This window comes from Cantharellus anzutake (genome assembly GCF_015039405.1).
Source record: "Cantharellus anzutake strain C23 chromosome Unknown EI90scaffold_11, whole genome shotgun sequence".
Classification (NCBI taxonomy): domain Eukaryota; kingdom Fungi; phylum Basidiomycota; class Agaricomycetes; order Cantharellales; family Hydnaceae; genus Cantharellus; species Cantharellus anzutake.
The window spans coordinates 542,921-557,161 of NW_024066961.1; the positions used below are offsets into that span (position 1 = coordinate 542,921).

The window sequence follows — 14,241 nt, forward strand, 5'->3', positions numbered from 1 at the left end:
TGGGGACCCCGACGCGTCCCCCATCTACCTCACCTCTCTCAGTTATTGCACCAATCATGAGTCATGGGAGATGTGCCCAAATACAGCTAATCCTTGTTGGGACGGCCCCGCCCATCATACATGTCCTCAATCTATCAGGTCAGACCCACCCCTACCGCGCTTGCAAGAGGTAGTCCCCGTAGAGCATGTGTGGCTTCTTAGCCCTCCAAAGGATCGTGTATTATGTCGCATCTGTCCCCAGCCGGGAGGGGTGAATTCCCTTGGTGGTTTCTAACACGGATGCCAGTGGGTGGTAACAGGAAAGACACAGTGAAGGGTACAGAAAGGACAGAATGGGCAGTGGGATGGAGAAGAGAACAAGAAGCGAGGGACTTGGGAACTGGGTCGAGAACGGAATTTTTCAAAGCTCGAGGCGGACATTCGGTGAGCGCAACCTCATGGGTAGATCAGAATATTTGATCATAGATCGGTTTTGTGTAGGGGATTCATTTTTCGACATCCTGCTCAGAGATAAGACTGGTTGGGAAGTGTAAAGTGGCGCTCAAGATCCCGAATCCGCAGTTGTTTTTACTCTTTAAGGCGCTTGCAACGGAGGCTGGACTTTGATCGAATCTAACATCGTTCAGGGGATTTGCGAAATCGGTTGCAATGGTAGCTAACAAATGTTGTACTGATCGTCACACTCCATATTAGATTAGGTGTCGAGGATTCAAACTTGACTCGATATACAACTTTCAAAGTTAATTCCCATGCAGACTGGCAAGGGAATTCTCCCGATTATTTACGGAGACCTGAAGTACGTGTGTTGCCCTTGGCGAATATTCTGGAGCGTGTTCTCACTATCATTTGGGCAAACATCCTTGTTAACGATGATATCGATGGGGACCTCACGGGGAAGTGACATATCTCGGCCTAGGTGGTGCTAATTCTCAAGGGCAATCAATTCAGGGAATACACTCCAGCGGGGTATCTAACTTCCCTCGGCGAGCGTATGGCTCCCGAGCCATTTCGAATGTAAGTATGTATGTACTGTGGAATACTCTAGCCAGCGATGTCTGTGCGTTCGGTCAAGTGTTACCATCATTCAAGATGAACAACCGCCCCGCAAGCTCAGCAATGAGAAGCGCTCACTGCCATCATAGACATTCTCTCGTATGAAACCACTCTGTGATCTGTGGCATACCCTACCATATGTCAGGGTGATAGACCCACTAGATTTTAAAATGTAAAAAGAGCTACGGCGCGTCTCAGTCTCGTACAAGAGATCTAATTATTGAACTGCACCTATGGCACGTCTGCACCGATAAATACATTTAAAACGGTCCTTATGATAAAGCAAATTCTCACCTCAGTCTCGTACAAGAGGTCTGAGTGAAAAAAAACTCTCGTTATATGCGAATATGCGAGCGACGACTACGCCGTATACATAATAAAGAGGATCAGGGTTGAACCCCCAAATATCGTCCAATCATTGCGACGATATTAGCAATGTCTCGAGTGTCCACCGCTGTCAATAATGTCAATAATCATGTTATTGACAGTCGGATGACGGAATCGAATGTGTAATTGTTGTATTCTTATCGATGAGAAAAATTTGGCTTGTCGTTGCACTCTGGTAAGTGCTCATTATGCTATCCTTTTTACATAAGCAGGATGGGTCTGCAGATAAACGGCCGCCAATGTTTGGTACATATATGGTGGTTTTGATGCAATTTGAACACCACGGATCATCGCTTGTAAATGGTTGTTTGATACATCTTTTGCTAAATACTGCGGCGCGCCACCACTAAATGACCCATTTCAGCCTGGTACTCGTTCTATGATGGTGTGAGGTGTCAAGGAATAACTTACATAAAAGGAAAGTCCACTTGAAGGTCGATCGTCCGACGGCACGGAATCTACCGGACTGCTGCGCTCGCAACAGGCTTGTGCACACTGCTTTGCAAAGATATACGACTGTGCACGTTAATAACGGACTCACCGCCCTCGCTAAACCTGTTTATATACTTCGCTGATTTCTCTTTTGCAACCTTGGAAAGGGCTCAGATTCAATGGCGTCGCGCTTGAACAACCCAAGTGGTATGTGGGATCTTTTGCTTTCGCTCGCACTGGCAATGGTCTCCTCACAACTACTTCTGCTCTTTCTCTACCTCTTCTTTGCCTATTACTCCCTGAACGAACCAAGGTCCCCCACCGTCCTATAGTGTTGTCAGGAAATATTACAACCATTCCCTCCGACCAATTGTGAGTAATTGCAATGAGTATGGTGCGGGGGTGTTCTCTGAGGGATTATGCTGAACCACTTTTGCAGTTACTCACCCTCACGGCAGTATCTGCTGCTGCCGGCGCCATATGGTAGGAGAATTATGATAAATCCCTTCTAGCTCCCTGGCTTAATGCACATTCCCCACCCTGTGCCCGACGCCCAGGTGTGCAGCCTCGTTTAGGAGCCGTGACAATGATGGTAGAAGTATGCGACTTCTCGTTCATCTCTCGCTGAGTGACACCTGACAAGACGTCATCGTTAACGCTCACAGTAAACTCAAAACTCGCCACTTTCGATCTCATCTTCGGGATCATCTTCGCTGTTTTAACCGCTTTTGAGATTTTTGGCTTTGTTGCTGTGTGGCTGGTGCGGTCGATTTTTTTGCATTAATTGACATGACATCTGATTTACTTCTCAATGAAGCAACGAATCCCTTTGGTGAGGACATACGCCCTTCTTAGCGTTGCCTCCCTATTCGCCGTTTGTGCGATAGAAGTCATGTCCATCATCATGGATTTCATGTTCAAGGTTGGAGAATCTTGCGGATATGTTGTTTTTCCGTCTGATTTGATATCGCATGCAGAGCGAATACATCAAGGAGTGCGTCAAGGAGGTCACGTCTCCCAACACGGTAGAGTGTGTAAGCAACGTCCCAATCTTGATATCATCGCAGGCGATTTAAGCAATAATTTCCGTTCGAAGTTTGGCTTCTGGTGTCGTAATGATCCCTTGAGTACGGACGAGGCTAACAGCTGTTAGTACATCATGCAGCCCATGCTTTGTGCAGCACTCATATCTCCATTCATCTTCACAGACTGTCCCCGTGAATGGACTCGAAGCACTGTTGGTGACTTTGCCTGGTTTTTTGTGGCCCTTTTCTGCGGCGCAATATTCTCGTACCTGGCTTTTGCCTACTTACGAGAGTTGCGTTCGATCGGACGACCATTGAACCCGCAGCAGTTTGCGATGCAAGATTACCCTGAACGTTATGATGGACTGGACTATCAGTATGCGCCACCCCCGGGCCCACCACCGCCGCTCGCGAAGCAGTCAAGAGACGATCGATCGACATTCACGAATTCATCTGACGATACTTCGAAGGTCCCAGATTATGAGCCCCCATCCGACGGGTTCACCTATGAGCCAGACGCGAAGTCGAATCACTGAAATTTGTTGATGATGACACAAGTAATGATCTCGTGCTCTGCTGTGGTGTTTGGCACTATTACATGGACCCTATGCCATGTCTGTCACTGTACAAACTGTATTTTAGGTGTATGATCTCGATTCATTTTCTCGCTTTGGGCTGTGTGCCTTACGGTCGGTCATTCAATGATTGATTACGAAATTGGAGTCATTGCCCATCTTGACTTCGCTGTCTTCACCACGAGCTCTCGACCTTGCTCCGCTTGCTCATTGAACATCACGACCCAAGATCACTAGAAAAACAGTCGACATGACGATAACCCATCTCGGTTTAGTGAGTACTATGGTTAAGCGCCGTTCGAACATATGCTGAGTTCCAATCTGCGCTCACCAGAGCGAAGGTTGGCTGTTCCCTGGGGCATATATGCTCACATCTGATGTCATTCATGGCTGCGCATTTTGATTTGACTTGTCACAGAAGAGATTGCCGGTAAGCTCTTGGGACTCGGCACCTCTGCAACCTGACCCTACGATATTTCGCCAGCTTATACGGATGCATTTTTCGTGTTCGATAAAGGTGCATATCTGCACACCCTCGCGACGCCAACCTGAATGACATCGTGACCTGAACTATTATTCATCTTCAAGATCGAAATGGACACATCACGATATTGGAGCTTGAAGAGGTCTTCAATTCCTTAGGGAAGCGATCTACATTTGAGGAGCTCCAAGCGCGTATTAGAGATATGGACACGGATGGGAACGGCACTATCGAGCTTGATGAGTATCTCGCTGCCATGGCGCGCCCGGTCTCGCTGAACCACGGCGAAGGACTGGAGGAGTTGAAAGAAACATTCCGGATGTTCGATAGGGATGGTAGTGGACAGATCAGTAAAGAAGAGCTGGAAGCGATAATGAAACAGCTTGGGAAAAATCTTACGGACGAGGAGCTTGAGCAAATGATTAAGGAAGTAGATACGGACGGCGATGGGCATGTGGACTTTGAGGAGTTTAGAAAGGTTCGTGGTTGATTAATAGGAGTGATATGTAGGCAGATTATGACAATCGTTTTCCTCATGCAGATGATGGTGGACTAAAAGCTGACAATAATGCTTGGGTGTTGTATTTCTATTGCTGTGCGGGAATACCGCCACGATGTAATTTCCTGCTTGCTCAAGTTGGTCTTTGCGACATCCGAAAGCTGGGTAGAGGCTGAGACCTTGCCTGTGCGAAAGCATAAGAATCTTCGAACCTAAGCCATGGCGGATATGAATAATTTAACGGAACCGCGTTTTCCCTTGAGTGGATCGTTACGTAAGCCGAGGGACAATTTCCCACGATAGGCTTTACCCCAACGCATCGGCCAAGCCGTTCAGCTTCAAGCCTTGACATATGGCCCTACAGGTACATCAGCGAGGTTAAAGCACCAGCATGCGAACTAAAGTTTTCCAGGGCCCTTTCTCTGATCCTAGCTCAGGTCTAGGGGGGGTCTCTGGATTTGTTGAAGCCTGTCCCCTCCCAGACAGCGTGAGTGTTATAATCATGCGTAGGAAGCACCGTTTTGATGCCTCCCTACTCAGCTACCGTTTGACATCCTGACCATAATTGTGTCATTTGTCGACTCTATCCATGACCTTCGCAATTTGGCCTGCGTCAACAAGGGCCTTCGTTTGGAGGCGGAACGCATCATTTACGCGTCGCCGTTGATTAGAGACGCCTTTTCTCTAGAAGGATTCCTGGAGTCTATAGTTTCTAGACCAGAGCGGGGCTCTTTTGCGAAGTCCGTGTCCTTGGCGCTCTATGGCCAGGATGTTCATCTTCGCCGACCGAAGCGGCCCGTCGGCAATGGATTTTCCATATCGTCCCTACGTTCGAAAATCGAAGGCATTTATTATTCGTTTCAAGCGTGGGATGGAGGGCTACTTTCGCGAGCACTCTCTCTGGCCCCAAATTTGGTGGAGATCGATTTGAAGCTTCCGGAAAGTGATTATTCACTCGCGAATCCCGAATCAGTTCTTGATCGCACACCTCACTCTGTACCTAACTCTCTCTCACACTACTTGACAGTGATGGAGAAAGGAGCATATTACTCTTCATCGCTCCGACCACTCAATCTCTATGCACCTCCACGTATCTTGGAAGCCCCTTCCATGCCGAATCTCGCCAGAATCAGGGGTGATCCAGAGGTCATCGAAGCTCTCTCTCCGTTTCGTCCCGTCAAGGACGTCACCCTTTTGTGCCTGAACCACGACCCCTGCGGCGTCGCCAGCGCCCTTCGAACCATGGCGCTATCCAGTGGTCCTGTTGAGAGACTCTACATGGATGCAGGTCCGGACGGCGGCTTCCACCTCAGCTTTCTGGGCGGAGTTGGTGGAGTGTTGCGCTCGCTCCGTGTGCTGTGTATTTCAGTTGCATCATTCTCCAGGGGAGGAGAGAGCACTACAACCGTTGCCGGCGACATCGAGAGGGGCCTAGTATCACTGCCTAATCTGGAGGTATTTGAGATTGTGAGAGTGAATTTTCGCCATGGACCTACTGCGGAACTTTGGTTATCCGTTCCTCAAGAATGGGAGACGCGCGAGGTTGGGCAGGAGTGGCACCTACAGTTACCAGAGCTTGGTACTGTGGGGAGCGTTTGCTTTAACCGTATCGGTTCGCAGTGAGTTCATTTTAGAATCCAAAATTCGCATTCATGGGCTACAACTGGAGCCAGCCTACATGCCCCATGAGAATTGACTAGAGTTTGTATAATGACTGAACATGAGTGGAAGCACAAGAACAAATGTACGAGATCGGGTGACAACATCATTTGGACATGAACGTGATCGTAATCAATGCTTGTACAAATCGATAATAAATATGATAAAGAAGTGGCGATAGGAGCAATCAAGGTCGTGTGTAGTGACTCAGGATGCCGGCGAGCTTGTTCACTACGGCACTTTCTGTCGAGGAGTCATATTTTCCCATGTTCGCGATGGAGGGCGGAATACTACGACGAGCTGGAGTTGCGGAAGAACGGATTGTGCTCCCAAGGATAAGGCTATAACGATGCGATCCGTCTCCACGAGGACGGGTCTGGGATACGACAGGTGCGCCTTGTACACTCAACTGGGGTCCGCTGGTTGGAAAAGGAGATATCGAGGTCCTTCTCATTGAATTTGGACCTCGGGGTTCAGAAGGTAAGTCATCGGCCCCCCCAGGTGAGCTAACCGTCCTTGCGAATACATCAACTGGAGGATTCGGTACCGTCGCACAGGTAGCTTGCATGGGACTCATGACCTTTTCGAAGGTGGAGTCTTCAGCGAATGACTGGACTTCGGGCACCTGGGGTAGTCCGGAGAAACTGGAGCAGCGGGTTCGAGGTGGCGAAGCATTTGTATGATCCGCATTGGTTTCACTTATCTGCCATGCCAGACGTTGTACACCTGTATCGTCCTCCGTGGGACCCTCGAAAATCGAGTCTCTCGAGTGATGACTGGTGCTCCAGGCATCGGTCTCGGTGTCGACTGAGTCTGTTGCATCGGGAACTTCATCGGATGACCCCAACACATTATCTGAAGGGGTATGCATGCCACTTGAAGAGGCAAGAGTAGATGTTTCCTCAAGAGTACCAGGCATTGACTGCCGTCGAATAAGGCTAGGTGTGCTGCGAAGGAAAGATGCCAAACTAAAAAGATTAAAACTAGACACGGATGGCAACAACGTAGTAGCCGGAGTGATGGCCAATGCCAACGATGGCATCGAGGTGGATGGGTGGAATCTGCGCAATACGCCTTCGTTACCTGGCCGAGGTTGGTTCACGGCTCTGGAATCATTCTGATCTAGGACCGGGAAGACAGAATCGTAGCAGGTGTTGCAAGCCCTTGCTGGGTCTGCAGCAGGAGGCTCATTAAGGGGATCATGAATATAAAATGTCTGCGATAGAATGCGTTACAGGTGAAATACATATAATGATATAATCGACTGACCATGGTCGAACAGGTTGCACAGACGACCTTCCCACACAGCCGACAGTGGTGACGTCTTAATCTCCACCCAAAGCGCGTCTGGCACCTCATACAGGTCTCCATCTTTTGATCAGGAACCCATATGGCGGGTACGAAGTGCTCCACCTTTGCTCTCATCGTGCCTGCTGATAGTTGTAATGATGGATCATAAGGTAGAGCTTGAAGGTATCGACGTATGTGTTTATTGGATGTCGAAGATGTGAAGGTGGTGTTTGGTAGTGTTGCCTGTACGGAACTCATTCTTGCTATCTTCGTCGACCGAATAGCATCTACCCATGAGTCGCGCTCGTCCGGAGTTCCTACGCTTGGGGTTATGCCACAGGTCTATCATGCCGAAGGAAGCAAATTACACACCAGCATACAACGCAAAAGACTCATGGGGGCTCATTACTTCGAACATGCAATCGTCCTCGGGCGAAGATACAACGTCGACATCAAGGATCTCAACTGACCCCCGATAAAACCAATGTTCTTCTTGAGTCTCATCCTGTCTCGCAGTTCGAAACAACGAGATTGTAGGAGAGACCGGGATCCCAGTCGATTTCGGTGGTCTGATAGAAGAAGTGGTTACATCCGCGTCAGAACGGCTCCTCGTTCTCACCATCCTCGGCTTTTCAGCACATGAGCTTGGCAGACCATTACCTACGCCATTAGCGCGCTGGTGCACAGGTTTCCCCGAATTCTGAATAACGAACGATTGTCTCGCTGGTACCCTTGGTTCGGATTCGGTGGAAGTGAAGCCCCAATCTGGCCACAGTTTCCAGTCCTCGCGTTCTCCGCGACTGAACCAAACGAGAACATCAGAAAATAGCAAAACATCTCGAACGCGTTGATCAGACCCGCGGTCGACTTTGACAAGCGTGGAACGCTTGAGGAGGGAGCGACCGGGAGTTATCAAAGGAAAAGGCAAATTTTGTGTATTCCGCTGCAAAGATAGGAGTGAAAGTATCTGGGCGTGAGACCTCAGCGCTTCATTCATGGTGCTTGTTACTTATGGACAATGAAGGTAAGTGGAAAATCAATCTCTATCATGATTGATTTTGCTTACTTTTGGATAAAAGTGTATCTGCTGCCAGGAGATCTGTATATGCGCAATCCTTCTCGTTTGTGCAGGATATTAGGTCCTGGATTACAGATCAGTCGGTGCTACCCAGAAACTCAAGAGTGAAGGCTGGCACCTTAATTAGAAGCAAATACCGAGGGCAACGCTGAACGACAGTCAGCATCCAGTCGCGAAGTTTGAGTTTTCGGCAGACAGGCTCTGCCTCCTTATTCCGCAGCCATGCTGCGAACTTGGGGTCGAAACCTCTCTGGCCAATGACCTCCGAATTAGAATTGTTGGAGCGATGGGCGGTAGATAAAGTAGTGAGGAGAGATATTCCGTGCGGAAATGATGTCACAAAGGGATTATACATGGACAAATATGGGAAATGAGATAGAAGGATTCGTATAAAGTCGTGAAAATCAGGCGTGTCGTTCGTGACTGTTTCTGGTGGGTGACGAGCTTGGGGTGGAGGGGATGTATTGTCAGGCCCTGCAATAGCTGGACTGCTCGAGGTGCTCGCGCTATGCTTAAATAGTTCATCCAGATCAGATTGGAAGGACAGGTGAAGGTTCCAAATGTCGACAAAGTTTGAGAATATCGCATTTAAATTTTCAGGAGAAAGCAGCTGATCTGTTCTGGAAAGCGAGTCCACTAAGGGAGTCAGAAAATTCTTTGTGTGGCGCCAACGCAGATGAGTGGATTGCGATGACGACTTGTGTGTGGTCACTCACGCAATAGATAAGATCGAGGCCCTGGACATAAGAAGTTTCCGTCTCCCAGAGCTCAAACATGACCTTCCTCCTTTTAATCTCTGCAGCTTGATGACACTTAGACTGATTTGGACTCGGTTTAGGTCGAGAGGCGTGTCTGGCTCGGACATTGACAGCCGAACCTCGGCTCCTCGAGTCAAGTTCGATTGACCCTAAGCTCCAGGAAGACATAGGTCTGTTGCCCTTCTGTTGACTCGGCAACAATGACCCCGGCGACGTGGGTGAACACAGAGAGTCAAGAGAACCCCGACGCTCACTTGGACGTTCGGGGAGAGATGCAGTGGATAAAACACTCGTTACAGATGACCTTTTGGAAGTGGATGTTGGAAAAACGACCTTTGGAACATAGTTCATGGATATCCGCCGGAAAGGTAAATGAGGTGCCCGGCGCTCCCGAGCTTGATTTGGCGGTGCAGTGACAGGTGAGGCATGACCATCTTGTAACATTACATCTTCCCGAAATGTTGGCCTAGGGGCGACGGTTGAGTGGGAAAGGGAAAAGGCATACCTTCCAACAACATTTCATGGGTACAAATGACCAACCCCTAACAATAAACTAGGACACGGAGTCAGGACTACGCGCGTGTATGCACCTGTTGGAACAATACCTTTTGAGAGGCGGTAGAGTATATGGCAAACTTTTCGCGTATACCAAACCCGCGGACACCCCAGACGCGTCTGGGGCTGGGCGCGCCGGGAACAACAAGTGTAAACACTCCCCTCCTGCCACGTCCTATCAAAGTTCGCCAACATGGTATGTTGACCTCCACCTCTTTAGCCAGTCAAAGTTAACCCTCAATATTGAAAGCCTGCTGGGACACCCCATGACATCAAAGTTAAAAACAATGCCTTCGCTAACGATCTTCGTCGAGGCAAGCGTGCCGTCCGACCAGCCCGGCGCGAGATAAACGCAAAGAAATTGCCTCTCAGTACTACAGCAATCACGCTGATAGTATCTCTTGTGATAGGAGGAGGTATGTGTGATGCTTCTGCTCGAGGTTCTTGCCTATTCACCGGAGATTGCATCTAGTTTTGTTTGAACTCGCTCACATTATATTCGGGTGATCTAGTTTGCCACAACGCAACTGTATCTGTGCCTTATATCCTTCATCCTGGATAACATACAAGCCAACATAATTACATATTTCGTTCTGGTTCACTCCAGGTCCATATCCTCCACCTTTCGTTGGCCTCGAGCATATATCCCTTCACTCATCTTCCAAATCTGAACAACATTATCTTCAGCCGCACTTGCAACATACCACTGCATCTCATCCCCCAGGGCCCACGCGACGTCCGTGGGTCTGCTCGTGTGACCACCGTGGACAAAAAGCAGTTCCGGCGGTCCATCGTCAGCATCATCTGGAGTCTGCTCGAGGCCTATTGACGCCAAATCCCAAATCGCCACTCGTCTATCAGACGATGCTGATGCGAAAATTGTTTCATGAGTTGGTGACCAGCTGATGTGCAAAATTTCGTCCGTGTGATGGTGGAAGCTATGCAGTGGTGTTTTGAGAGATCTTGTGTCCCAAAGTGCAATTGTCTAAAAACGCATTTGAGAAACCCAACTATCGATCTCAAATACCCTTACTTTATCCGAGGAGCCTGTAAGTAGCATGGTGCCGCTGCTGGGGCTGAATGCTACAGCCAGAATTTCCTTCTCATGTGCCATGATGTCTTGACTGGGTTCAGAATCGCTGCTATTCCGGGTGTCCCATCTGCGAGATTGAGTATAAGCAATGGGTTTCAAGATGCACATACGCTCACTTACATCAGTAAACGTTTGTCATCTCCAACGGATGCGAATATGTTCTCGTTGGCAGAATTCCATGAAACATCCTGGTCAAAAACGTAAGGTGGGGTAGCCATGTGGACACCAATATGATCGTACTCCGACTACGGAACGATGGCCTCGGAATGTGCGCAGAGGCTCCAAAGTCCTATTTCCTTTCTTAAATGCTGTTATGTCCCTACATAGGAGTCAGTTTCGTCAAAGGAGGTCAATTAAAAAACCCACCATTGGCAGACCGTGAAATCCTCTGATGAGCCAAGTATGTGGCCTTTTTTCAATGGACTCCAATCCAATCCAAACCTAAGGCATCACAAAAGTGGCATCCTATTGGCACATTCAACAGAGGAAAGCCTTACCCTTCTTTCTCCTGACCTGCAAGTTCGATATCAGGACGACACACTCCATCTTTCTCAGGTTCGCTTGGATGCTTTGTTCGATCGAAGATGAACACTGAGCCTTTCACGGCTTTGCTTGCAATGAGGTCAGGATTCTGAGGCATATATCGAGCCCGGTTAACCTCGCCCTCATGGTTGATCTTCTGTATGATTTGAAGACGGGCATGTGGCGCGGTTGCACTGTGTGATCCTAGTTCTAAAACGGATAGATCGACATCAGGCGAAAACTAACAGCAGTAGACCCTACCTCCTCGCTCATCGTCGTACGAGTCACGGGCGAGAACATCTTTATCGACGTCACTTTCTGACTTTGGAAGTTGCAAAGAGGCGATTTGAAGGTATTCTCTACCCTGCCCAGATGTGTGCGTGCCAAATAACAGTCGGTGCTGTATGTATGGCTTCCCTGGAGGGCTTAAAGACAACCCGAAATGAAATCGCGCAAATTGCACGCGTGCTGAGCATCGAAATCTCACCTCTCGATATCAGGGAACCATTGACACGTCAATGTAGGCCAATCAAGAGCGTGTGTTACCACCGTGTCGTAGAGATAGGGAGTGTTCTTCTTCCTACCATTTGCATGTCAATCATAAGAAGACAAGGAGAAGAGCTGCTGATAACCATATTTTGTACTCCTCATTGATAGTCTTGTTTTCAATCTCAGCATTCTCGTCCTCGTTCATCGCGCCAGAGGACCAGAGATCCAAATTCAAAGACCCACGTGGGTATTCTCACGGTCGTTGCCCACTTTCAATGGCTTTCTCTGGCGAAATGTGAAACGCTCGTAGACCTAGAGGCACACATTTGTTGCGAGCGAGTGCTACAGATTGGCATTATTAATCTTACGCCCGATGTCCACAATGCGCTAGACGAGCGGAATGATCCAGACCATTATGCATGACGGATATTGGGCTCGCCATTGGTTCAGACGAGATATTGTTATCTTGGTTATCTTCGTGAATCGATATGGCCACCAATTGATCCCGGGCATCCGTATTCCCTCATCTTCAGGAAGGTGATAACTGCCGGTTAACTGTTGTACACGCGTAGTTTATTGAAATCCATGTCGGAAGTCTTATTCTCCTGCCATTTCAGGTCCCACCGTGCATGCAGTCTAGATTATACACAAGCGTCGCTTCAAGGGGCCCCAATCCAGGCGGTCAACCGGGTTATATATATATGGCCTAGGTCTGTATTGTGAATTTGGTTTGAATCTGTTTGGGTCCAAATGTGTGTGCCCCGGAGGAAATGCAGCATAATATAAGCACGGAACGGACTACCCAGAAGTGGAAGGAAAAGCGATCTGCAACTGGCAGCAATAACTGCCAATTGCACGAAACCTTCCCGGGTTGGGCAACCCATGATGTGAGCCCCGGAGAATTCAGAGTTCTCTGTTCACTGCACCCCAAAGGTATCGTCGACTCCCCTATATCCATCGGCGATGGCTCGATTGCTGAGAGCCGAACAAGGGTGGGGTCGTATTGGAATTATGAACTAGCGGCATATAAGCGCTAGGAAAGTATGTACAACGTTAGAACGTCTAAGACTACGTTCTAAAACATGAAGGAGATCTCACCTCAGTTCCAAGTACGTGAACTGAGGAGAGGAAAGGAAAAATGCGCGAGGTGGCTTTCAAGTTATCCTCGACCGTGTCCATCGTATGGACACCAAAAGTGGAAGCATCGGGCAATCCATTAGGGAAATGTCCGTGCGCAAGTCCGTAGGACTCAATGGGCGGTCCACAGCGTACAAAAAAAAAAAGAAAAACTTCTCTTCGTGGACGTTTGGAGCCATAAATATCTGACAAAAGGCTCTCCGGACCGGTATGTCCGATCCGCTAGACAGGAACCAAAGATAGAAAACTCTGCGTGGCCTCCTTGTCAAAATGGGAATACTCGATTCAGACATGATCGACTACGCGAACACGAGCAAAGTTGAAACTCTCATCCGTTCCTTCAACATGTGGGAGCGGCATCGTAATGAAGTGACGCTTAGATTTCAGCTTGGCCTTCGGATCGAAGGCTTCGAGGACGTACTGTCAACCGCCTCGCCCTGCAGGGACGTCGGCATATTCAATGCTGCATCACTGCGGCTTTGGATTGGCAGACTCGCCAGCGAACGGTCCACCCTACTGCTACCAGCCCCGTGCTTTTCAGCGGGCGCAGGGCACCTCACATACAAGCCTGACTCTCAATTTGGGAAGCAGCGGGTATGATCATCGCTTGGACTTGCCATAGTTGATCATTCATCCCTCTTCGCCGATGCGCTCCGCCCTTGTCACAGAGGCGCATAAGTAAATCCCGTCCAATTGGCAGTACGCCCCAGGGAATGTCACTGAGTATGCGTATTTCTCAATGTTTATGGTGGGGGACAGGCCGTGCAACTAGGCAGGTCACCGTGGTTTTTGCCGCGTCTCTCGACTGAATGGTGATATGAATTAGCTGTGATCTCCCCGATACCGCCACGCCATTATTATGACCCACGGCTATTGTTTTGAGTCTGTCACGACACATCGCAAAGCTGCAATCAAACGAATATCAATGTCATCTACTTAATGTGTAAGTACTCGCGCATAAAGTAATTAATGAGCACCTCGAGAAGCTGATCATAATCAATGACCAATGATCGAGGCTGGGACGCCGTCTCAAGCTGTTCATGATTACCTTGTGGGTATCGGTAGGTTTGCTAGTTTTTGACGATTTTCTACCTTATCTCCAGGTCTCGTCCGAATGGAGGACGGAGAAAATGTCTGATATCATACTCAGTCTTGCAGACCTGGGTGTACCGTAGCGCCAGGTCATCATCACCACTGCAATTACGTGC

General features: G+C 48.8%; 6 protein-coding genes across 6 annotated transcripts; 4 read left to right on the forward strand and 2 right to left on the reverse strand.

Moving 5' to 3' along the window:
• Positions 1-222: 222 nt before the first annotated feature.
• On the forward strand, positions 223-1,142 carry EI90DRAFT_3014139 (uncharacterized protein; the record flags this gene model as incomplete). The annotated part of the gene is made up of 4 exons (XM_039056746.1): positions 223-423; positions 741-800; positions 917-1,014; positions 1,046-1,142. The coding sequence occupies 4 exons, from the start codon at positions 223-225 to the stop codon at positions 1,140-1,142; spliced, it is 456 nt and encodes a 151-aa protein (XP_038919171.1).
• A 790-nt stretch (positions 1,143-1,932) lies between these two features.
• Positions 1,933-3,698, forward strand: EI90DRAFT_3045501 (uncharacterized protein). The gene is made up of 9 exons (XM_039059409.1): positions 1,933-2,079; positions 2,186-2,244; positions 2,312-2,355; positions 2,430-2,470; positions 2,538-2,632; positions 2,690-2,794; positions 2,850-2,906; positions 2,969-3,020; positions 3,081-3,698. Exons 1-9 carry the CDS (start codon positions 2,052-2,054, stop codon positions 3,431-3,433), a joined length of 834 nt encoding a protein of 277 aa, XP_038919172.1. The 5' UTR covers positions 1,933-2,051; the 3' UTR covers positions 3,434-3,698.
• A 185-nt stretch (positions 3,699-3,883) lies between these two features.
• On the forward strand, positions 3,884-4,593 carry EI90DRAFT_3045506 (calmodulin-like protein). Its single transcript, XM_039059410.1, has one exon. It carries the CDS (start codon positions 4,159-4,161, stop codon positions 4,441-4,443), a length of 285 nt encoding a protein of 94 aa, XP_038919173.1. The 5' UTR covers positions 3,884-4,158; the 3' UTR covers positions 4,444-4,593.
• Positions 4,594-4,714: 121 nt separating this feature from the next.
• On the forward strand, positions 4,715-6,330 carry EI90DRAFT_166007 (uncharacterized protein). Its single transcript, XM_039052008.1, has 3 exons — positions 4,715-4,816; positions 4,865-4,939; positions 4,993-6,330. The coding sequence occupies exons 1-3, from the start codon at positions 4,805-4,807 to the stop codon at positions 6,073-6,075; spliced, it is 1,170 nt and encodes a 389-aa protein (XP_038919174.1). The 5' UTR covers positions 4,715-4,804; the 3' UTR covers positions 6,076-6,330.
• EI90DRAFT_3045508 (uncharacterized protein) lies at positions 6,105-9,923 on the reverse strand. The gene is made up of 8 exons (XM_039059411.1): positions 9,843-9,923; positions 9,743-9,790; positions 9,196-9,686; positions 8,598-9,134; positions 8,468-8,543; positions 7,774-8,409; positions 7,381-7,718; positions 6,105-7,327 (listed from the first exon to the last, which is right to left on the reverse strand). The coding sequence occupies exons 2-8, from the start codon at positions 9,753-9,755 to the stop codon at positions 6,299-6,301; spliced, it is 3,120 nt and encodes a 1,039-aa protein (XP_038919175.1). The 5' UTR covers positions 9,756-9,790; positions 9,843-9,923; the 3' UTR covers positions 6,105-6,298.
• A 384-nt stretch (positions 9,924-10,307) lies between these two features.
• EI90DRAFT_2968972 (histone acetyltransferase type B subunit 2) lies at positions 10,308-12,118 on the reverse strand. The gene is made up of 9 exons (XM_039055637.1): positions 12,040-12,118; positions 11,895-11,987; positions 11,669-11,832; positions 11,383-11,617; positions 11,252-11,326; positions 11,126-11,204; positions 11,006-11,073; positions 10,826-10,952; positions 10,308-10,777 (listed from the first exon to the last, which is right to left on the reverse strand). The coding sequence occupies exons 1-9, from the start codon at positions 12,099-12,101 to the stop codon at positions 10,391-10,393; spliced, it is 1,290 nt and encodes a 429-aa protein (XP_038919176.1). The 5' UTR covers positions 12,102-12,118; the 3' UTR covers positions 10,308-10,390.
• Between the last annotated feature and the right edge of the window lie 2,123 nt (positions 12,119-14,241).